This window comes from Pseudophryne corroboree, chromosome 3, assembly GCF_028390025.1.
Source record: "Pseudophryne corroboree isolate aPseCor3 chromosome 3, aPseCor3.hap2, whole genome shotgun sequence".
Lineage (NCBI taxonomy): Eukaryota > Metazoa > Chordata > Amphibia > Anura > Myobatrachidae > Pseudophryne > Pseudophryne corroboree.
The window spans coordinates 758,837,107-758,862,653 of record NC_086446.1 but is presented as its reverse complement, the minus strand read 5'-3'; the positions used below and the strand labels follow the sequence as shown (position 1 = coordinate 758,862,653).

The following is a 25,547-nucleotide window of genomic DNA, read 5'->3' as shown; positions in this document are numbered from 1 at the left end:
TACTTTTAACAAATGTTCTGTTATACAAAACAGAATATGTTATAGTGGGCAGTTCCCATAGGGAAATTTACCATAAACTATCGCTGCACTTCTGACTCCTCACTGGGATGGGCTTTTATCAGAACCCGTGTCCCTGCATGAGACATTTGGTAAATTCAGAATTTTTAAAATGGTCTTGCGCAAATAGAATATATACTGTCCAATAAAATATATCAGGGCAAAATTCGGCATATTTTTCAATATGTCAGTCTGGTACAAAGATGCATTTACACCCGAGAAAGGTGTATTATTTGTGCGTGGTTGGGGGCAGGGGCAAATGAACGGATTGGGATTAGGGGCGCCAGAACTAACAAACAAACTGCTTGCGATTAGCTGATTGGGCATATATTATGTGCGCATTTTACCCAATACGGAGAGTTGTTTAATAGAGGCTAATATTTATTAGAGCCTAAAACAATGCGTATCTTGCAAGCATAGAGAATGGTTGTGTACCCAGGGGTAGATTGCTGCACCAGTATGGAATAAGAACAGTGGAATGCGACTCGTGACCCATGTCGGCCATTTGTGTAAATCAAGAGTAATCGGTGGCTTCTGTGTGAATCTGACCAACGTTGTAGCAATCATTAAAAAGACAAAAACACGTTAACATAACCATACAGCATCAGGGTCCGGTCAGCAGTACGGATGGTGTAATGGTTAGCAGTACTGCCTCACAGCACTGGTCACTGGTTCGATTCCCACCTCAGCCCTTTGTGTGTGGAGTTTGTACAGTATATTCTCTGGGTACTCTGGTTTCCTCTCACAATACAAAAACATACTGGTAGGTTAATTGGCTCCCAACAAAAATTAGCGTGGTGTGTAAGTGTGTAAATGTTCTTGGGCAGACTAGATGGGCCATGTGGTTCTTATCTGCCGTCACATTCTAGGTTTCTCCGTTTCCCTCGCAAAGCCACCCCCTTTAGTGATGTCAGCAGGGCACCCGTGAAGCCACAACCCCCTTACAAGAAGCCATGTCCCTTTTCATGCATCATAAAGCCACGCCCCTTTCAGAGACTCTTGGCCACCCCGGTGTCGCCACTGAAAACAAAGAGTGATAAAACTCTTTGTGAATGATAAATGGTGCTCCAGCCATTCAGCTCCCAACTGTCATTTTTTCAAACACATATCAGTTAGGAGCTGAACACGACAGTCAGGAGCTGATTGGCAAGAGGACCACTTATCATAAGCTATGAGTTTTAAAAGTCAAAGTTTTATCACTACTCCTTTACCTCCCCCAAATGATCCCTCAGGCAGAGAATGAATCTTACATCTTATGTCAGCATTATCCGCGGAATAGCTACTTTGCATAAAATCACCTGGTGGTGATAATTTGTCCACTCAGTCAATGTATGTCCTATATTAGCACTCTGTATAGGTAGAGATCATTGTGGAGTAGAAATAAAGCGGTATATTTACTAAAGGACGATTTTCAGTTTCAGTCCATTTTGAGGTGATTTCATAGTGCATTGGACAATCAGGTATTTACTAAAGGCAAAACTGATAAAAGCGCCAGAAATTCGACTTCACACACAAATAGAACTTCAGATAGACCATCTGTACTTCCCCATAGAGATCAATAGGAAAATCTCATTTACTTATAGTCGATTTGAAAGTAGAACCAAAAATCACCATTTTCAATAGAACAGTCAGAAATCGTTCTATTTGATTTTATATTATGTAGAATTGTGTAACAAAATCTCAATATGATGGGAAAAAACCATGGGAAAGAAACGTGGGGCACTCTGGCTGCATAAATTAGGACATTAAAAAGACACAGCAATGATTTAAAAAGATCATGGATATGCAAATTAGCACATGACTGAATGTTTTTCTGGGTAATACAGTGCATGTGACCTGTTTTGGCCAATAAGGATGCTTTTGTATTATTTTGTCTAGTTTGGGTCGGTTTTTGATCGATTTTGATGAATAGAACACATTTTAGAATTTCAAATAGAACGCACATCACCCAGTCATTTTAAATTAAAATGGACCTAAAAGTTCAAGTTCCATTTATTGTCATCAGTCAAACAATTTGACAGATGAAATTACAATAGTACATAGCATCAAGTAGCAGGCGACATCATCAAAACTAACAAAACATACAATCAAGCATTTAACATGCGTACTGCAGATGGAATAAAACTAATCCTAAAACGACTGGTTCGGGCTAACAAAGCACAAAACCTCTTTCGGGATGGAAGTTTGACAAAGAACTCACTAAAAGGATGCTCGCTTTTGCTCGCTAAAAATGTAAAAAAATAAAATAATGTTTAGTAAATATACCCCAAAGTGCTTGTCAGTAAGAAATGAACACGTTCAGGGGCAATTTAATTCCAGCAATGTGTGGTTGCATATCACTTGGAATTATGGTATTTCAAAGTCACAGAATTTCCTAGACCCCTATATGGGGTGGGAGGAAAAAAAAAATATATATATATTGGTAGCTGTGAGACGCTAGCAAAATGGTTGGAACAGCAGCAACGCTCATCCATCGCACAGAAATTACTTGTCTCTTGAGAGGGAAACTTATCATACAACTAGTACAGGCAGGTCCTCTATACCATGTAGTGGTGTTTCTCTTGTAAGGCTTTATTATATAAGGTAGATTCTCACCTGTACATTAATACCTATTGTGACCATGTCCTTGCGGGGTACTTGAGGAATGTCATTGGATCCACCACATGTACCTGAACTGCTCTGTGTTTCAATGATCCCTGTGATATTAATCAGGCCTTTGAAAAGAAATTTAAAATGAAATTTGATTAACAGAGGTGACATAGGATAGAACTTATCCATCACTGCCTAGGTTATCATCCCACCCACTTCTCATCCACTTTCCCCCACCATTCTGCACTGCACACCTACACCTCTTGTATTTGATCTATCTTGTCCTATCCCCAATACTCTTTCGCTCCTGCTCACATTGCCAGTCCCCTGACTCTCCCCCACCTCATTAGCCTGGCCAACCTCATCCTACTCTACTACTTTCTTCTCTATCTTGTGCCCTGTGATTTGCCTCTGTTCTTGACCACTATACCTCGAGCCCCCTCAACCTCCTTGCTATACTGAAATTTGATCTGACACCACTTCTCCCACTGATCTCTTGGCTGGCTCTCATTTTCACAGACCTCGCACCCTTGTGACCGGCAGGATGGTGGTATGGCAATCCTCATCTCCCCCCAGGACACCTTTCATGCCATTCCCCTGTGTCCTCTCTCCTTCAAAGTTCATTAGATTTGCTTCTTCAAGCATGTCCACCTTTGTTGCTTACAGTGCCCTTCTACTTTCTTTTGCAAACGGGCTTCCCCACATTCGATACCTCCCCTCTATCATAATTGTGGATTTTTTATTATCTCCACTGATTACCCCACAGATTCTGTTGGTCATAACCTACTCTACCCATCTTCCTTCTTATAACATACCCAATAGAGCACTTACCCTTCTCACTTCACTGTTCATAACCTTGACCTCGTCTTTTCCCACCTTTACGACATCTGATTTTACCAACTTTCCCATCCTTCGCTCCGACCACCAGCTTAGCTCCTCTCACTCCCTCATTCCTCCTCCCATTTCAAGAGTATCCTCACTTGGCACTACTTTGATGACTTAGACCCTGTCTTTTTCCTCTTCCCTTGTCTCTTTTCTCCATCTCTACCTTCTCCTGCCCAGATATGGCTGATGCTCTCTAACTCCGCATTCCATTAATCTTTCTCTAAGACAATCCTCTCTCTAGAATTAACTTTTCCTTCAAATATGGTCCAGCATGATGGTATTGGAAAATATCCTGCTTACTCGGGATCAGTGGGATCCTGGGATTTTGGCCAGAAAACACCAGGATTTGAATCCCAGGATTGGCGCCTCCAATTCCAGGATTGAGGTGCACCGTTTGCCGATTTGTGTTTTTAGACCGGGCAGCGCTGAGCACTAGCACTCACCTCAGACACTGCTGGAAGGAGGGTTGGTTATGGTACGGCTGTGCGGCTGCATGTGACAGAGGTCATGCTGCGCAGCCCAACACCAGCACACCCCTTAAACAGTTATGCCTAGATCTTCAGCATGTCTGAACCAAACCCCAAACTCCTCCCTAGAGTGACCTTTTCCCAATCTACTAATCTCCCCGAACCGCTGGAGCCACATCCCCATGTGTAAATAAGATGGCAGAGCGGAGATGAGTGCCAGGGTGAGGGTAGTGGCGCAGTTTCAGGTCCGCAAGTTTGAGCACCTGATAAAAGTGGTTGGTGACCATGAGCTGCAAGCTCGCAACTCGTCACAGGGCTCAATGAATATGAACATGGACAACTCGAGCTTCATCTACTGTTGTGACCTGGAGTTCTTCACTGCGGGTACCAGGAGGGCAGGGAGGAGGTCTAACTACACCCTCTGGGAAAGAAGGAGGTCTTTGTGAACACCATGCTTTAGAGGGGGGCCCCGCCACTGCTCCAGCTCTCCCAAGTGTGTGAGTACCTGGGCATGGGAGGGCTGACACAATCGTTTATTTGAACACTCTCAGGTAACAATGGTAATCCTGGATTGAGATTTTTTTCAATCCTGAATCCTGGGATTACATAAATTAGGAGAGAATGGCTTCCCTAGTCCCACACTCTCTCTCAAAAACTTAAAGTCCATCATCTACCCTCCCCATTGCCCTCACACCTTTTCTATCATGGCCCTTGCTTTCTCTAATCCATTTTCCTCCAGAATTGCTGCCATCAATCAGAATACTTCCTACACTAATCTTACTTCCCACCAACAACCTTTTACAGTACTGCTACCCAACATACCCTGGTCTCCTCTCACCCTGCTTGCAATAAAGTCTGTTCACTCCTCTCATCGTCTTCCCTTACTACCACCCCATTGAACCCATTAACCTCATCCACTTTCAGCACCTCCCCCCCCCTTTCCGTGCCAATCTTCAAGCACTCTAGATTGGTCCTGCCCTATCCTCCTTTAAACATGTCCTTATCTATCCAATTCTTAAAAATACTCCCTAGATTCTAACTTCCTCTCAAACTACAGCAACATCTCTTCTCCCATTTTCCATCAAACTTAGAGATGTCCCGTATTTATAAAAAGACGATTTACATATATTTTAAATTGATGGAAATTTATCTAACTCTAGGTTGTATTTCATGGGCTAAAAGACACATTTACTAACAATTAAATATGACATAAAAAAATTGTCCATCAGTAAATGTGTGTTTAGCCCTTGAAACACTTATTTTATATTTGACATTTTTAGAAATCGATGAAATTCCACCTTTAGTACATAAACCCCTAGAGCACTTGTCTTCTAATGCCTATCCAAATGCTTTCCTCATACTCCCCCCTTGATACACTTCAAGCTTACTTTCACTCCCTTCTTCCATGGAAACTGTCCTCACAAAGTAACCAGATATCTTCTCACGACTAAGAATAAGAATCATCTAGCATTCTTCTTGACCAGTCAGATGTATTTGACCCTGTTGACCATTCTCTACTCCTTCAAAACTTGCACTCTTTTGTGCTCCCTGACATTGCCTTATAATGGTTATCCTCCTACCTCTCTAACTGCTGCTTCTGTCTCTACCTCCAACTATACCTCCCATTCTCTTCCTTTTCCGGTTGGTATTCTCCAAAGTTCTGTCCTTGTTCCTCTTTTCTCTCTAAAGCTATTACCTACATCTCCTCTCTAGGTGATCACACCAACTCATTTGGGCTTCAATTCCGCCTTTATGATGATAAAAACTATTTAGTCTTCCCAGACTTCCCTCCCTCAACATTCTTCTCTCTCATTTCTATCTTTTATCTCTATCCTGGATTGTGATGCACTTTAAGCTTATGTCTAAGACTGAGTTTACGGTCATTCCTCTTCCAGAGTCCTTCTGCAGCCCATCTCACTCTATTTCTAAAAAATCCTCTTTCCTGAAATCCTCTGCCTTGGTGTTATCCTTGATTAATTGCTCTGCTCCTGACACATTCCTGCTCTCAACTTCCTGCCACTTTCACCTTATAATCTACAAGATCAGAACCTTCCTGACTGTGGCGGTTCCCAAATGTCTTATGTATGCCCTCATTATCTCATACCTGTACTACTATAACATCCAACTCTCTAGTCTTCCTCTCTTCTAGCAGGACCCTCCTCACCCTTGGGTTCTTACTCTATACTATGCTGGTCTCCAGCAACCTCTCACTATCAGTTAGTGACCGATCCCCCTCCCTTCCCATGTATGGGGTCACAGAGTACTGCCATTGTCTGTCAAAGTTTGTTGAATTACTGTATCTCACTGTTTGTTTTTCCATCAGTCTGTCAGTTTAATGCCCTTTCATATATATATGCAGTCAGGGCAGCCATCAGGGGGGTGGGGACTGGTGCCCTGGGTACACAGAGGACTGTGAACCCAGGACCCACCCCTGGCTCCTGCCACCAATACTTGTAGAGCTGCACTAGTCTGTGAATCAACAGCAATCTGATGCACAAGGAGGAGGACTTCTTAACGCAATCCTTATCTGCGCATCAGCCCTCGGTGAACCATTCCAGTAGGTCTGCAACACTCCACCTATATGTAGCGTCACAATGTATGACATCACATAGGGGTGGAGCAGTGCGGCAAACATTTTTTTGGAAGGTAGGGGCCTTGTCTATTTGGTCAGTCCCGGGCCCCATATTTTCTGGCAGTCCTGTATGCAGTGATATGGACACTTTATTGTGCCATATAAATAAAAGACAATAATAATCCTTACCCACTGTGTTAAAATCCAAGGGCACATCCTGAACGGGTCTCTCTCCAGGACATATACATATCTCATTCTGAAACTTCGGCAGATCGTCGAGCAGCACTGTCACTGAGGCCTGTGCACATAGAAATATTTGTTGTACATAAAATATAATCATGCAGCTCTACTTTTGTGTATGTTTTAGAACATTGTATAAAAGCCTGTAACATTATATATAATATCATATATACTAAATACAAAAGTGCATCACCAAGAGAGCTGTAAACAGAGAAACAGTTTTATTTTGCACTTGCTATTAGGTGCTTTTTTAAAGAACGCTTAAAAGGCTAAAGCAGATTTATCAGAACATTGTATAAAAGTGCTCGGCAGCCAACCCTGAATCAGGCCCTCTATCTCCCCCACCTTATAATGTGGAAAGATGGGGGGGCCTCATGTGAAAGCCACTAATCTCTGGTGAGCACTCTGATCCCCAGATATTAACCACCCACACTACAGAAACATAATGCAGTCCAGGGATGGACTACAGGTCTTCCCCCAACCTGGCTACAAATCATTAAGGGACACCCATTTTAGTAAGAGGGGCTCCCCTCTTTCAAATGTTGGGGCTCCTTAGCACTTACTACGGAATACATACGATTCTCCAGCAGACGGGATATCAGCTGTCGTGATGCCAAAAGCGGGATCCCAACCGCCAGAATAACCGGCAGCAGGGAGAGCGCTAGAAAACCCCCTGCCGGCTTGCTGCGCTCGCCACAGGTTATATAATCCCTCCATGGGAGTCGTGGACACCCACAGAAAGAACAGCCTGTGTCGCCGGTAGTCCGGCAGTGGCATTTCACCTCCTGCCGGATTCGGACATCGGTATTGTGACCGGCGGGATCCCGACTGGCGGTATTTTAACAGCTTCCCCTTACTACCTTGTGATCACCATGCATCGCTACTGTAGAGCCCCTATAATGACAGCAGCAACCGTGTGGGCATCCCACAAATGTCACCAGCACATGAAGAATACATAATTAGCATGTAACAAGCTATAGTTTGCCCTTAACCAAGTACAGTGTATGTAATACAGTATGTCAGACACATGCCGGCTCAATGTTCACGGTAAGCCACGTACCAGATTCTCTCTGGTGCGATGACTGAGCGCTCAGATCCACACCCCCACAGCAGAGAGGATGGTGGGTGGACCTGTGGTCCTAGGAGTGTTCTATAGGTTTAGGATAACTTATAAAAAGGTAACATATGCAAATTACAAATTATATATATTTATTAAATCTAGACTGATTTAATAAAATCAAAATACACACGCAAAAGATAATGACACATGAGACGGGAGGATCTTTAGCTCATCTAAAATGGCCACAAAATAGCATAAGATCTTCAGTGTCAACAACACCACAATTCAGATCATACGCTATTGCAAAGTTTGGTACCAATGGTGGTATGTTGAGCAAGGCACTTCCGGATATACCCTGCTGATCAGGCACCATGAGCTTTCACATAGAAGGTCGTCAGGTGTTCAGCTAAAATATCCAAATCCACAGGAACCAGGAAGCCAATGTGTTTCGGGTTACTAGTAAGCTCTTTTTCAAGGCTGGTCTGAGCTTCCTAATAGCTTGAAATGCGTCGGTATTCTGGTTCCCGAGGCTTTGGACATTCCAGCTGAACACCAGACGACATTCAATGTGAAAGCTCATGGTGTCTGATCAGCAGGGTATATCCGGAAGTACCTTGCTCAACATTCCACCATCAGCACCAAACTTTCCAATAGGGTATGATACAGATTGCTTTATTCTATTTTATCTCGAGACAATTATGATCTTTTATGCTTTTTTGTTGCCATTTTGTATGAACCTCCCGTCTCGTGTGTAGTTATCTTGTGTGTTTATTTTGATTTAATAAATCAGTCTATATTTATATTATGCAGGAATAAGGTAAAAAATACCGAGGGGTATTCGGGCGCTATGAGGCGAGGTGCTTGGCTAAGTAGCAGCCAGTTTTTAGGAGAGTCACTCCCTATAGGATAACAAAGGAAAGGAAAAGGCTGCGCTGTCAGAGGAAAGAACAGTACCATTCCACTAAGTGTGTAAATTTTAAAACAATTTATTAAAAAACAATAACTCTTTAAAAAACAGTATTTTGTTCAAAATAAGCCAATTATAAGCAAAAAGCGATTTTGCCAAATGTATAAGATGGATGAAGTTTACCCCAGGTAATGATTCAGGACTGATGTTTTATATTCTCTAGGATCCGTTCCACATTTTGCCCATAGATGATATGTCCAGTTAGATTCCACTGTAAAGAGTCCCTTTTAGATGGTAGTATAGAGAGTCCAAATGAAAGTCCCATATGCTGCTAGAGGGTTATTACAATGTCCCATGTGTGGTGGGTACCTCATGCAATGCGGAAATAGGATGGTGCCTCTCTGGGACTCCACTGGATAGCTGGTAGGTGATGTGGGCTGGTTCGGGTCCAATTCAGGGTTGTCCTGTTCCAGAGGGTATTTAGTGGAGTCCCAGAGAGGCACCATCCTATTTCCGCATTGCATGAGGTACCCACCACACATGGGACATTGTGATAACCCTCTAGCGGCATATGGAACTTTCATTTGGACTCTCTATACTACCATCTAAAAGGGACTCATTACAAGGGCCAGATTAACAATGGGGCGGATGGAGCTCCAACTCCAGGCCTTCAGAAAAAAACAGGCCCATCAAAATGGTAGCAGGATGATAACCAGCCATCCAGTTGGCCATACAGTCAACCATAAATCATAAGTATTAAAATATTTGTTCTAGTTTTCTCAAGTTATGCAATTTTTGTATTATGTACTTAAGAAACAGTGGAACTGATAATGTAGGAGGTGTACACACCCACGTGGCTCTGGCCCCACCCACACATACACTGATCACAGCTCCTCCGCAACTCACAGCAGGCCCTTGAACATTTTTAGCTCCAGGCCCATGTGGCCCTTAATCCGGCCCTGCTCATTACAGTGGAATCTAACTGGACATATCATATTATTGTAGGCCCGCTACCTTTTTTATAGACACACACACACACACACACACACACACACACACACACACACACACACACACACACACACACACACACACACACACACACACACACACACACACACACACACACCAGACTTGGTAGGAAAATCTGCTGCCAGTGAGAATGTGTATTATCTCTGTTTCACAATTTATACTGCACGTAGTAGCCAATGGCCAGACTGTGAGGAATGGGGGTTTCTGGGCAACTGGAACCCCCACACCTCACACCCGTGTTTGCCTGTGGAGACCCCATTTTCAAATGATGTGGCCCACTAGTACCTATTATCTGGTGATCACCTACAATCACCAAATAATATTACCCTGCACTACAGAAAATACACTTACCGTACATAACACAATACCACTACTGGCTCTATCACACCCATGATTACACGTATAAATGTGGGCTCATGCACAAATGAAAGAGGGAAGTCCCCATGTTTTAAATGTAAACCCCATAGCAGCTATTGTCTGCCATCACCAAATATTGCCCAGCACTGCCAAATATAGTTTACCATAGGGGTGGGGGGGGGGGGGGGCACATTGTGCCCTACCTCCCTCACACCCCCTCTTGAAAGACCTGCCCTCTTTAAATTGTAATAGTTTAATTGTAATTATCTGGTGATCACTGGACAATACCTGAAACAGTGCACAATATAATCATTTTGGTAGACTTACCGTTGATAACTATTTCTCCTAAGTCCACAGGATAACATTGGGATATGAGGTAGCAACAGCCGATTGTTTGGTGCCAATCAAAGCTTTCGGCCTCCCAGAAAGCAACGGGCCCATCCCTATATCCCCACCTTCTGGCTCTGGCAAATTAGTTGTTTTCCAAAGCTCAAGGCAGGAGCATCATAGAGAGCTCTAATCATGCAAGAAGAAGAACACACATGCACACCCTTCCGTACAAGAAGGAAGAGGTTAGTGAGTGAAAGGATCCTCAAATCAGGATCGCCATGGTGGGATCCCTGTGGACATAGGAGAAAGAGTTAAACGGTAAGTCTACCATAACAATTATTTCTCCTGCAGGGTCCACAGGATAACATTGGGATGTCCCAAAGCAATTTAGTGGTGGGGACGCTCCTGATTGGACATGAGAATCCTTCACCCGAATTCAGTGTCCTGAGAGGCAAAAGGTATCAAAAGCATAATGTCTAATGAATGTATTAATGGTAGACCATGTGGCTGCCTTACATATCTGTTCTGCTGAAGCACCACGTTGTGCTGCCCATGACGGACCTACCTTACGAGTAGAATGAGCAGAGACCTTAGCGGGAACAGGGAAATCAGCTTCAGAATATGCTTCTGAAATAGTCATTTGAAGCCACCTCACCAGTGTCTGCTTATCAGCAGACCATCCGCTCTTGTGAAATCCGTAAAGAAGAGAGTGTTTTTCTGATGGCACTGGTATGATCAGAAAAGGAGGGCGACATAATAATGCCCCTAAATCTGAAACTCTTCTAGCTCAAGCAATAGCCAGTAGAAAGAACTTTAGCAGTCAACCATTTAAGATCTACTCATTTTAGTGGTTCAAATAGGACAACTTAAAAAGGGCCTTTGGGACTAATCTTTAAGTTCCAAGGCACTGTAGGAGGAACAAAAGGAGGTTGAATGTGCAGCATTCCCTGGAAAAAAGTGCGCACATCCTGTAGGTTAGCAATTTTCTTTTGTAACCACACAGTCATTGCAGACACTTGCACTCTCAAGGAAGCTGCCCTTTGTCCATTCCTGTCTGAAGGAATGCTAAGACTCTGGAAACTCTGAAAGACCTAGGGTCAAATTTCCCGTCACCGCACCATTGAATATAGGCTTGCCATATTCGGGGATAAATGTGAGCTGAGGAAGGTTTCCTTGCTCTGAGCATTGTTTGAATTACCTGTTGAGAATCCTTTTCCTTTCAGGATGGAAGTCTCAAGAGCCACGCCATCAAAGACAGTCGATCCAGGTGCCTGTGATAGCAAGGACCCTGAGACAGTAGATCTGGACGTTGAGGGAGTAGGAATGGAACATCCATCGACAGCTTCTGCAGATCTGTTTACCAATGTCTTCTGGGCCAAGCCAGAGCTATTAGTATCATGGCGCCCCTTCCTAGTTTTGCCTTTCGCATTACCCTGGGTAACAGGGCGATTGGTGGAAACACATAGGCCAGATGAAAGTCCCATCTCACTGACAGGGCATCCACAAAGATCGCTTTGGGATCCTTTGTTCTTGACCCATATGCAGGAACTTTGTTCTGACGGGATGCCATGAGAGCTCTGGTAACCCTACTTTTCTACCAGAATTTGGAAGACCTCCGGGTGTAATGCCCATTTGTTTGCATGAATGGCGTGTCGACTAAGAAAATCCACTTCCCAGTTTAGGACTCCCGGAATGAACACTGCGGACAAGGACGGATGATGAAGTTCTGCCCACTTGATCCACTGCCCCTGGAAACAACTCCTTCCTGACACCGCTCCTCAGCCCTGAAGGCTGGCATACGTTGTCAGAATTTCCCAGTCTGATATCCAAAAGGGTCTCCCTTTGTCCAGATGGGATGTCTGTAGCCACCAGGCCAATGACCTCCTTACTTCCAGAGGAAGGGCCATAGTCTGCATTTTTATTATCTGATGAAAACAATTCCATTTGGAAAGGATCAGATGTTGCAGAGGCCTCAAGTGGAATGGACCATACTCCACCATGTCAAATGTCGACACCATCAACCCCATTGCATGCATGTTCTGCGTGAATGGATACCCTTTGACTGTGTAGCAGCTCCTGAATCCTTGACTGAATTTTGGATATTTTTGTTCAGAGGTAAAATTACTCACTGAAGACCCGAATCCAACACAGCCCCCTGTTGCAGATGACACTGAAGCAATTCCTGAGATTGTGCCAGGATTAAAAAGTAGAGGTATGGAAAAATCCTTATCCCCTGTTGACGGAGATAAGATGCCATTACCACCATCATTTTGGTGAATACTCCGCTGTGGCCAGTCCAAATGGTAGGGCCTGAAACAGAAAATGTTGCTGGAGGATAGCAAACATGAGATGGTGCTGATGGGACAGTGCTCTAGGGACATGTAGGTAAGCATCCTGGATATCCAGGGATAACATGAAATCCTCCGGCTTCATGGGCAAAATAATGGAACGTAAAGCCTCCATATGAAACAGAGGCACCTAAATGTACTTGTTCAGCACTTTGAGATTGAGTATGGGTTGGAACGACCCATTTGGTTTCTGGACTAGAAACAGGTTGGAATAAAAACCTTGTCCTCGTTGCGCAGAAGGACATGGAAATATCACTCCTGAACTGCTTCTTGCACAGCCCGGCCATCATTTCCACTGAAGACAGGCTGGTACAAAAAAACCTTTGAGGGCGTTTCTTGAAAGCAAACGCATAAACGTGAGATACAGCTTCTTGCACTCAGGCTTCTGTGGTGGACTGCTGCCAGATCTGTGCAAAATGAAGACGTCGGTCCCCCAGGTGGAGGCCCGCACAATCAGGCTGATGGCTTATCTTCTGATTTGGAAGCCTGCCCTCCTGTAGCTCAATGCTGTTTAGTCTTACCAGACTTGTCAGATTGAGACTTTGCCATAACCCTTTCCTTTTCCTAGAGTTTGAAAAGGCCGAAAAGCTGGAAATCTAGGTTTAGATCTGTGTGTGAAAGGAAATTTCCCTTTCTTGGAGTCTTATGACTCCAAAATACTGTTTCATTCTTTCCCAAAAAGAATAGCTCCAGTAAAAGGCAAAGACTCCAGAACCTTCTTGGATTCTGAGTCAGCTTTCCATGTACTACACACTGAAATATATGAACGGTATCTCGTTCATTAATGAACGAGATTGATCATATCTTTCAGTAATATCGCCCAGTGTGTAGGGCCTATTAACCATTCTGGTAAGTTAATGCATGTTAGAGAACCACTGGAGGCAGGTTTGGTATGATATGTTGAAATTCAATATGACTAAGAATGTCATCACATGTAAATAGGGTTAGGATTAGGCTATGGGGCATATGGTAATTGGGTCAGAGTGTGCGGGATGTCAGCTGATCTCTGACTTTTTTTGAAAAAGTGGCAAAACCATGCCTTGTAAATGATTGCTGCTTTAAAAAAAAATATCCAAGATCGCCTGACATCACGCACATCCAGCAAATTTGGACCCTATTACATAGCCTACTCCTAACCCTCTTTACATGTGATGACATTCTTACAGTCAATGTTCTAGTCTTGTTGAATATGCTGTCATCACAATCTCGTTCCACTGTGCGAAACCCAAACAAGGAGCCACCCTCTACATCAGTGATTTTCAACCTTTTTCAGTTCGCGGCACACCAAAAAGATTTAAAAATTGCCAAGGCACACCATCGGTATCCCACGGAAAAATAAAACACACACAGGGAAATAAAACAAACATATTTGTCCCCAAGGGGAAAAACAGACACATTGTCCCCAACAGTTATTAAAATAATGCGCAGTACTTGAAAACACTGCCACAGTAATTCCACTCATTGACCCTCATAGTAATTGCACACATTGCCCCCCCATAGTAATGCCACCACACACACACACCGACCCCCACAGTAATGCCACCAGACACACTGACCCCCACAGTAATGCCACCACACACACTGATCCCCATAGTTGACCCCCACAGTAATGCCACCACACACACACACACTGACCCCATAGTAATGCCACCAGAGACCAGAGACACTGACCCCCATAGTAACGCCACCACACACACCAACCCCCGCAGTAATACCACCAGACACACTGACCCCCATAGTAATGCCACCACACACACCGACCCCCACAGTAATGCCACGACACACTGACCCCCACAGTAATGAGATCACACACACCGACCCCCACAGTAATGCCACCGGACACACTGACCCCCATAGTAATGCCACCAGACACACTGACCCCCATAGTAATGCCACCAAACACACTGACCCCCAGAGTAATGTCACCAGAGACACTGACCCCAATAGTAATGCCACCAGACACACTGACCCCCACAGTAATGCCACCAGAGACACTGACCCCCATAGTAATGCCACCACACATAGTAATGGCACTGCACACACATCATAAAGCACTGGCCCAAACCTTTTTTGTTTTCCCCCTTAGTGGCAGGAGCAGTGAGGAGCAGAACAGAGCAGCACGGGACACGAAAGTACACTAGACGCTACCCGGGCTGGATGGTGATGTGTACGTGACCTATGAGTCACGCCATGTCGTAGGGGTCACGGGCGGGCCTGCAGGAGAGCTGCCGTCTTCACTATACAGTGACCGCAGAAGAACTGCCTGCGCTGCCCGATAGTGATGCTGTAAATCAGTATCATTATCGGGCAGCGCAGGCAGCTCTTACGCGGTCATTGTATAGTGAAGATGGCAGCAGACGGGGGCAGGCAGCAGGGATCTCTGGTGGCGGCGGCACACTTGACAACCGCTGGCGGCACACCAGTGTGCTGCGGCACAGCGGTTGAAAAACACTGCTCTACATGCTGAAGTTCTACCGTGGTACAGTAGGTTGTAAGTAAATGGAATTATATTTGTCACACACTGCCAGCACACTCTGCCTCGGCCATCACCCATTGGCTGTCACCCTCTGCCTATACCTATCACCTTCTCCCCATCACCTAGTCTCTTCACCCTCACCCTCTCTCGGTCAACCTTCGCCTCTCCTCATCACTACCTCACACTGTATCCCTCTCCCAGTCACCCTCTGCCTGTCACCTACTGCCTCTCCCCATCACCCACTCTGTCAATCTTTGTCACTCATTTTTCCCCACAGCCTCTCCATCACTCTATACCTCTCCCTGTCACCAACTGTCTCTTCCTGACACCCTCTCCTCATCCCCCACAGCCTCTCCCCATCACTCTCTACCTCGCCCTGTCACCCTCTGCCTGTCACCTACTGCCTTTCCCAGTCATCCTCTCTTCATCACCCTCTGTCTCTCCCATCACCCTTTCCTTATCTCGCACAGCCTCTCCCCATTACTCTCTACCTCTCCGTCACCAGATGCCCATTACCATTTGCCTCTCCCTGTCACCCTTTGCTTATCACTCCTTACATCGATCTGTCACCCACTGTCATGTGGCATATTATTAACTTGGGTGGGGCAGAGGAGGGGGGCCCAAAGCTAAATTTTTTACCTGGTCCCACCACTCAAGTTCCGCCACTGATTCAGATGCTATTAGTGTACACAACCGTCCCATGAACCTACAGTGAACACAGACGCCCAAGTGAACACAGACGCCCAAGTGAACACAGACGCACCAGTCATACAGCCGCCTATGCTGCGACTGGGACCTTTTAGATACACAGCATCTCAGACGGAAGCGGGAACTCAGTTCATGGCAAGAAACTTGGAGGAAACTGGTCATGAACCGGGAGGAGGGGCGACCGAGGGAGCGTCTTACTCCCCACTGCCGACATCAACCCTAGGGATCGCGGCCTCATACCCTTGGAGCCTATGATCCCGGAGGCCTAGCGCTGGTGCACCCAAGGTGGCAGCCGCATCAGCAACTGTTTAGTAGTCCCCATCCCGAAACAGTGCGGCTGTGTCTCACATTTCCCCTACTAAGCGGAACCGATGCTAAAAAACCAGCAGCCCATTGACCATGGTCCGGCTCCTGCCGCACCAAACAAACTGATTTGCCTGAGCCAGGAGGTGGGGATATAGGGAAAGGCCCATTGTATTCTGGGAGGCCGAAAGCTTTGATCGTTTGATGCTAATCCACTATCGCTACCTCATATCCCAATGTTATCCTGTGGACCCTGCAGAAGAAACATAACATTTACCATAATGATCTCACCCATCTTGTGTGAGCCAAGATCTCACCCATCTTGTGTCAAATAAAAAAATAAAAAATAAAAAGTAATCCCATGCGGTAGGTTCTCTTGTTTATAACATGGTAGGCCTTGATGGGCTACCGTATTTTTCCTACACATACTGTAGAAAGCTGTAGCCGCCCCCTCCCCTCCCCAAAATGGCTGCAGACTGCCAATCACTGACAGTGTGAAGCCGTGCTGCGTCAGACTTCGCAGACCTGTACTGCACATATGCAGTATTGGTCTGACGCATGTGCAAAGTACTGATAATCAGCATGAAAAGACCCTCCAACCACATGTGAATGAGGCCCATCATTAACAGATCAGAGTTTACTGCATTGTTCAGATAACAGTTGGAAATTGTTCCACGTTAGACTAACTCTGTGCCCGATTGTGATGGTGGCAACCACTGTATCACAATCCTCGCACTGATTGGAAAAAGACATTACCATTGGATTAGAAACACTGATGATTGCCATCCCTAAGCTGTGGGTACATTCTTATCAGGAGTTCATAAATATTAGAAGATAAACAAAATGATAGATATTGGGGGTCATTCCGAGTTGTTCGCTCGTTGCCGATTTTTTCGCAACGGAGCGATTAAGGCAAAAATGCGCATGCGCTAAGTATTTTAGCACAAAACTTCGTACATTTACTCACGTCTGAACGAAGAATTTTCATCGTTGAAGTGATCGGAGTGTGATGGACAGGAAGTGGGTGTTTCTGGGCGGAAACTGGCCGTTTTCTGGGAGTGTGCGGAAAAACGCAGGCGTGCCAGGAAAAAACGCGGGAGTGTCTGGAGAAACGGGGGAGTTGCTGGCCGAACGCAGGGCGTGTTTGTGACGTCAAACCACGAAACGGCCTGAGCTGATCGCAATCTGTGAGTAAGTCTGGAGCTACTCAAATTGCTAAGAATTTTCTATTCGCAATTCTACGAATCTTTCGTTCGCTATTCTGCTAAGCTAAGATCCACTCCCAGAGGGCGGCGGCCTAGCGTGTGCAATGCTGCTAAAATCTGCTAGCGAGCAACTCGGAATCACCCCCATAGTGTTCGTTACCTGCGTGCAGTGGTCAAGGTAGCTAGCAAACTGAACGATTAGCTGGATAGATTCTCCTCTGATAGCGAAAGGAGCAGCCAAGACCTCCGCAAACAATTCCTGCGTTGCAGTGATATTTGTATCTTGGATGGTCATGCCAAAGCCAGCTACATCTGACGTACAAAACGTGTCAGCGTTCCATACGGTAATACTGTCCGGGAGTGTTGTTGTTATTGTTGCACGGCCATCTGAGCTGCAGGTGGTACAAACATAGGATATCAACAATTTTTAAAAAGTTTAACTTTTTTGTTTTTTTTAAAGCATAAAGCAGTGTCCTGCTACAGTATAACGTAACAGCATATAGTGGCAGCGCCGCACACATCGCAGCAGGACGGGGGGGGGGGGGAAAAACCACACACATAGCGAAAAAATATTCTAAATGATAAACATCTCAGAACACACATTAGGGGTTATGTAATAGATTCAGAGATTACGGAACCGATGGGATTTTGTGGAGTTTGCTGCCAAATTTAGTGACAATCTGTTATAAAAAGTAAAATCAGCCTTATAAGCGATTTAGATTTGGTGGTGAAATGAAATTGTTCCAGTTCCGCAATCTCTGAATTTATTACATAACTCCCATTGTGCATGTTCTATGCAAGGTCTAATCTAAGGAAGGACACGCACCATTCGTGGTACTTCTTTAAATGTTGCACAAGGTACCAGACACCAAGCAACTCCCATTCCATGTAAACCCCTTTATAAAACAATGTACAGGGGGTGCGGGATATGCTACCTGCTTAATAGTTATGGTACACTATAGAATGTGCATGAATGTTGGATGAAATGAAGGTAAAGCTGTACTTTTGAAATGTAATTGTTCAGGACTGATAGAAAACGTAGCCTTCACGTTGCCCTTAACTAACGACTTTATCTGCCCCATTCAAACCTGAAATGTCGCTACTACATTATCTAAGAATTGCAAATGTAATCCCCACCCTATCGCTGCACCAGTCTCAAAGGTCACATTAACCTCTGCAGATGTTACTGTATCAGGGAATGAAAGGACATCGTAAAATAGTTTATAAAAATGTTGTTGTTTTTTTCCAATCATCCAAGTATTCCTAATCTAACATTACCATAATGGCATTATCTCATTTTATGAAAATATGAACACTCATTATAAACCTTATTAGCATTTATTTATATAACGCCAGCAGGATTGTACTGGCCCACAGGGGAAACCCCCGGGGGCCCCACATCCTCTTCTATGGATCATTTCAAACTGTGCACTTCAATTACATATTGTAACTCCCAACTGTCCGGACAGTCCCGCTATTTAGACCCTGTCCCGCCCGCGGGTCGCATTGTCCCGCAGCAGGGGGTGGTCAGTTGGGGAATCATTTGATCACCCACTGCTCTGCAAAGCAGAGAGTGATCGCTGAATAGATGCTGTGCGCATGTGCACAGCATGTTTCCAGTGCTGGGAGGGGAGCAGGGGGCTGCCCAGCTGGTTAGAGGGTGCTGGGCACGCCCCCAAAATGACAAAAAAACAAAAAACTGCTGCACATAAGACTCTGCCCACCAGAGGCCAAGCCCCCTCAAACCCTAGGCCATGCCCCCTTTTTGGGTTGCGTGTGGCTTTGCCGCGCGAGGGTCCCAGCCCCTGCTCTTCACAAGTTGGGAGGTATGTAATCATATAATATACATACACTGCTCAAAAAAATAAAAGGGAAGACTTAAACAACACAATGTAACTCCAAGTCAATCACACTTCTGTGAAAACAAACTGTCCACTTAGGAAGCAACACTGATTGACAATAAATTTCACATGCTGTTGTGCAAATGGAATAGACAACAGGTGGAAATTATAGGCAATTAGCATGCACCCCCAATAAAGGAGTTGTTCTGCAGGTGGTGACACAGACCACTTCTCAGCTCCTATGCTTTCTGGCTGATGTTTTGGTCACTTTTGAAAGCTGGCGGTGCTTTCAATCTAGTGGTAGCATGAGACGGAGTCTACAACCCACACAAGTGGCTCAGGTAGTGCAGCTCATCCAGGATGGCACATCAATGCGAGCTGTGGCAAGAAGGTTTGCTGTGTCTGTCAGCGTAGTGTCCAGAGCATGGAGACAGGCCAGTACATCAGGAGACGTGGAGGAGGCAGTAGGAGGGCAACAACCCAGCAGCAGGACCGCTACCTCCGCCTTTGTGCAAGGAGGAACAGGAGGAGCACTGCCAGAGCCCTGCAAAATGACCTCCAGCAAGCCACAAATGTGCATGTGTCTACTCAAACGATCAGAAACAGACTCCATGGGGTAAATTTACTAAGGTGGGAGATTTTTAGAACTGGTGATGTTGCCCATGGCAACCAATCAGATTATATCTATTATCTGCTAGAAGCAGCTAAAAAAAATGGTAAGTAGAATCTGATTGTTTGCCATGGGCAACATCACCAGTTCTAAAAATCTCCCATCTTAGTAAATTTACCCCCCTGAGGGTGGTATGAGGGCCCGATGTCCACAGGTGGGGGTTGTGCTTACAGCCCAACACCGTGTAGGACGTTTGGCATTTGCAAGAGAACACCAAGATTGGCAAAAGGCGCCCTGTGCTCTTCACAGATGAAAGCAGGTTCTCACTGAGCACATGTGACAGACGTGACAGAGTCTGGAGACGCCAAGGAGAACGTTCTGCTGCCTGCAACATCCTCCAGCATGACTGGTTTGGCAGTGGGTCAGTAATGGTGTGGGGTGGCATTTCTTTGGGGGGGCCGCACAGCCCTCCTTGTGCTCGCCAGAGGTAGCCCGACTGCCATTAGGTACCGAGATGAGATCCTCAGACCCCTTGTGAGACCATATGCTGGTGCGGTTGGCCCTGGGTTCCTCCTAATGAAAGACAATGCTAGACCTCATGTGGCTGGAGTGTGTCAGCAGTTCCTGCAAGACGAAGGCATTGATGCTATGGACTGGCCCGCCCGTTCCCCAGACCTGAATCCAATTGAGCACATCTGGGACATCATGTCTCGCTCCATCCACCAACGCCACGTTGCACCACAGACTGTCCAGGAGTTGGCGGATGCTTTAGTCCAGGTCTGGGAGGAGATCCCTCAGGAGACCATCCGCCACCTCATCAGGAGCATGCCCAGGCATTGTAGGGAGGTCATACAGGCACGTGGAGGCCACACACACTACCGAGCCTCATTTTGACTTGTTTTAAGGACATTACATCAAAGTTGGATCAGCCTGTAGTGTGTTTTTCCACTTTAATTTTGAGTGCGACTCCAAATCCAGACCTCCGTGGGGTAATAAATTTGATTTCCTTTGATCATTTTTGTGTGATTTTGCTGTCAGCACATTCAACTATGTAAAGAACAAAGTATTTAAATAAGAATATTTCATTCATTCAGATCTAGGATGTGTTATTTTTAGTGTTCCTTTTTTTTTTTTTGAGCAGTGTATGTTAAATTATACTATACAAGACTGTGGTATATATTTTCTACAGTGTCTTCCTGTAATTAAACATGGAACATTATCAAGCATGCATGCACTAGCAGTATTTACTCTATACCAGCATAAAAGTATCTACATCTTTCTATCTATCTATCAAGGGGGCCAGACCATGCACTCTCTAATGGTAAGCTAATCCTCTGTGGAGGCCTGCCACACCCCTAAACATAGCCCCCTACCACTACATCCCCCCAGTGGGCTCTTCATGTCCCAGTCCGCCACTGCACGCCAGTATAGTCCAGTATGTTATACCTTACAAATGGTAACACAGTATAAAAGAAAGACTCAAGTCTGGTTTTCCCTTTTAACTACAGTAATTGCTGCTTCAGATCAGTTATTTTGTACTTGATCCTATAAATCGCGGTCTACTACATTTGACTCTGGATATTCCACAGAGATAAGAGGACCCTGCTTCCAAGCTTAAGCTGCATACACAAGGTGCGATATGAACTACCGGGGTGTACTACGATATACAGGGATCCCGACCGCTGGAATGCCGGCAAAGGAGCGAGCGCAAAAGAGACCCTTGCGGGTTCGCTAAGCACGCCACGCTATTTATTCTCCCTCCAGGGGTGTCGTGGACACCCCAAGAGTTGTCGGATCCCGGCGCCGGTATGCAGAGTGCCGGGTTCCAGACAGCCTGGATACCGAATGCCTCCCGAACTACAGATATGATCTATACTGTATAGTCCATATCGGTAGAAAACACAGGGAGTGATTCAGGATGGATCGCTGAGCTGCTAACTATGCTGTGCTGCGTTCAGATAGTCGCCGCCCAGGGGGAGTGTAAATTTACCGTCCAAGTGTGTAATCCCATGGGTACACAGAGCTGCAAAAATCCAGTGTGCGCAGCCCAGGACTCACTCCTACAGAGAGATGAGAAGAGGCTGATCGGGGCCGGAGCCGACATCACACACCCTTCCTGGAAACGCCTGCGTTTTTCCGGACGCTCCCTGTAAACAGTCAGTTACCACCCACAAACGGCCTCTTCATGTCAATCGCCTTGCGAAAACCATTCCAAATTACATTTTCGCACCATCCTGTCACTGACCTGCGATGCCCGTGTGCATTGTGGTGCATACACATGCACAGTCTATTGCTGATCGCCTGCTGTGCAAAAACGCACAGCAGAGATCAGGGGTGAATCACCCCATAGTACATATCGCACTGTGTGTATATAGCTTGCGATGCGCGGTCCCGTGAGGTTGGAATCACAAGAGGAAAAAAAAAAAAAAAAAAAGAAGAATAGACTGTGCAGACAGGTGAATCTTGACTAGAAAGTATACAACTTAGTTTCTAGTATAGTCAAAATTGTACATACAGTAGCCAAAATTGTGGTTCTGTGCTCCGGGAAGTTCAAGGGAAATCGCAAAGTCAAAATCGGCCTTTAGGCAGAATCGCCCTGTGCCCAGGTCCCTTTACACTTACACATCACCTCTGTGGTCTTCTCTGGGAAAAGGAGATTATTATATAGGTAAGAAGGTGTATAATCTTACTCTGCCAACACTGATTGCCACCCTGTGAAGTCAGCAAAATTTGTTCGATCTGTCACAATCGTATCAGCACCTGAATGCAATAAGAGCAGAATATAAACAGTCAGATATACATTTTAGTAACAGGATTATAAAAGCAGACTGACGTCCCTGTTTATTTTCCAACTTTTAGCATTTGCATGATGCAAAATGAATCACAAAGTGCAATACTACTATCTTACACATCTTCTGGGATTGCTATGTACAGTATTGGGGCAGCACCATTTCCTGCACAAGCATTTGTCAGTTGTAACTACATTTTGGTGGGATCCAAAGAATGTGCCATAGAGGGAGAAGCCAACTCCTATCCATCAAAATATATTGACACCACACATTATATAATACATTAGTGCAGCATACTGAAAGGAATATTCTCTCTGCATTAGCACTAGCATTGAAACCTCAAAAAAACAAAACAAAAAAAAGTATTCTCTAGATATTCTGGAGCACATTTAGGGTTAGGAGAACATCCAGAGTTGCAATGGGATGCAAGAGTTGCACCTGTAAAGCATTTGGGGGGCAGGGATTTAGAGTAACGCGGGGGCACCCAATTCCAAAATGCAGCACAACCGCAGGGATGAGCAATACACGTGTGCAGCCTGCAAGAGCGTCCAGCGAGGGTCCTGCATGCTAATAAAGGTTTGTATTTGCACCTTCCCAGTACATAATGGCTTACACCCAGGATACATTTGTATGTAATTATACATCAGCCCCTAGAAGAGTCATTCTCATGAGACCTCAGAAAACCTAACCATTCAAATTTGCCACGTTTCACCCACCACAGCGAGTAAGAATCCCCAGCAGTCAAATACCCCTGTCACACCGCACAAATAACTCGGTATATTGCCAGGTCGATGTGGGCCACTGTGCGGTGTGAAAGGGGTCTGTCCCGAATTCCTGGGTCGCCTGACCCGGTATTGCAACCGGGGAGTAAAGAAGGGTTATTCCTGGGTCAGGTGCAGTGTGAACAGGTTGCTGGTTGATGCGAACAGTTCACCAGTAAAGGCAGAGGTGTCGCGGAGAGGATCGCATCTCCCAGCGCCACCTCTGCACCTGCCCCCGATGCCGCCTCCATCCCCACCTGCACTGGCAACCCGGACAGTCTGAAAGTGTCAAATGCCGCGTCGCACCCAGGAAGGACCAGTTTCCAATTCCCAGGTGCGACCAGGCATGGTGATGTGAAAGCGGTAAAAGGAGGTTTATCACAAGCATAAAGCTACTGTGAAAATAAGATGCGTTTGCAAGATTTATGGCCTTTTTTTATCTATTAAACCCCAATGTCTGTAAAAAGGAAACCTATTTATTGCAGGCTACCCCCAAACACTATTTATAATTTTTATGATTTTATGAATTTGGAACCAGGCGCTTGAGTGCGTGCCACTAGTCCCAATGCGCAGGAAGGACTGATAATCCGGGTCCCGTGTGGGCTCACCGAAAGCTAATTGGCCTGGCAAGCAGTACAACTGCTCTCACAGCAGATGGCCAGTGCTGACAGAGAGCAGGGTGTCATTCTGCTACTGCAACATCTTAGATTTTGATAAATTGACAGGAAAAAGCAGCCACTATCTCCACCCCTTTAGGTTTGCCAGTGTCCAACCATACATACTGTAGTTTAAGTTTGTGCCCACTAAGGCTTCAACACAGTTGAGCCAATGAATCTGATTGAGTGGACATCTGCATGTTTATTCTACTGCTGCTACTCTGCTGTACATCAGGGCATCTGAATGTGTATGAAATGGCATTAAGGGGGTTTTCTGAAAACTACACATGTTGGGGTATGAGAGTTCTATTTAAGATGGGATGTTGCCAAGAGCAACCAGATTCTACCTCTTATCTAGCACCTTCTAGAAGATACCCGAAATCCGATTGGTTGCTATGGGCAACATCCCATCTTGAATAGAACTCCCATCTTAGTAAATTTACCCTACTATGTCAAGCAGTTACTGCTTCATCCCAATGTAAGAATCAACGATTACTGGCTCCGTCACTATCAGTGCTATTACCTACAAGAGAGCGCGCCAATGTGCCTGTAGCTGTAGGACCGGTTAGTGGTACTGACTGTTGGACACCTGCAGCTATCGTCTTCAACAGCGTCAGCTGTCAGTGCCCCATTCACAGCACTGTAACCAGACTATGGCAGCTGCTGGGCTCCAGGCTGCACCGGAGGTCTCACGATGTTTGCATGATTGTGCGCATGCCCAGTGAGCCGGCCGGGCAATGAGACAGTTAATTAGCACTGTGCTGCTATGTCATTCAGTGCAGCAATGTTTATTATCTGTGCATGTGTCTGCGTCACACCACACATGCGACCCATTGGTGTCTGTATAGAGTCGCAGTACAGATTCAGACGCACAGTCAGAATTCTATAGGAAATGTAGGAGGCGTTTGTGGGCTGTGACTGGGAGATAACTGCGGAGGGGCTAATCAGATGCACTGAGATGTAGCACCATGGGTGAGCTACAGAAAGCGGGGGCAGACAGACACACTGAATCATTCACAAGTAGGCCATACTCGGGCGGATAATCTGCTTCTACCATATGGCTGGTGCAAGTTCTGATGGGCATCTCAGTGCTTGTACATTCGGATGCACTGTTGTACACAAGGGAAGGTCTTTGCTGCAGCATTAGCATCAAGTCACAAACACAACTTTAGGAAAGTTATCTGCCACTCCGTCTGAAGCGGAATCAGGCCCTGTGAGTGCCATACACTAAATCTTCTTACTGCTAAATCCAGGGGTCAGATCTCTATGTCCAGTAGCCTGGATCTGTATGCAGCCCTTGATACTGTGGCTCATCCTCTCTCCTTCAGACACTTATATCCTTTGGTCTTTAGAA

General features: G+C 45.5%; 1 protein-coding gene across 1 annotated transcript in view; it reads right to left on the bottom strand.

Annotated features, from left to right (window-relative positions):
• Nucleotides 1–25,547, bottom strand: part of LOC135056794 (ovostatin-like) — a 191,872-nt gene that overhangs the window by 48,070 nt on the left and 118,255 nt on the right. Inside the window, exons 20-23 of the mRNA XM_063962388.1 lie at nt 22,678–22,747; nt 17,697–17,928; nt 6,760–6,868; nt 2,653–2,771 (exon numbers count right to left, since the gene is read on the bottom strand). Coding sequence (XP_063818458.1) covers nt 2,653–2,771; nt 6,760–6,868; nt 17,697–17,928; nt 22,678–22,747 — 530 coding nt within the window. The remainder of the gene's footprint in view (nt 1–2,652; nt 2,772–6,759; nt 6,869–17,696; nt 17,929–22,677; nt 22,748–25,547) is intronic.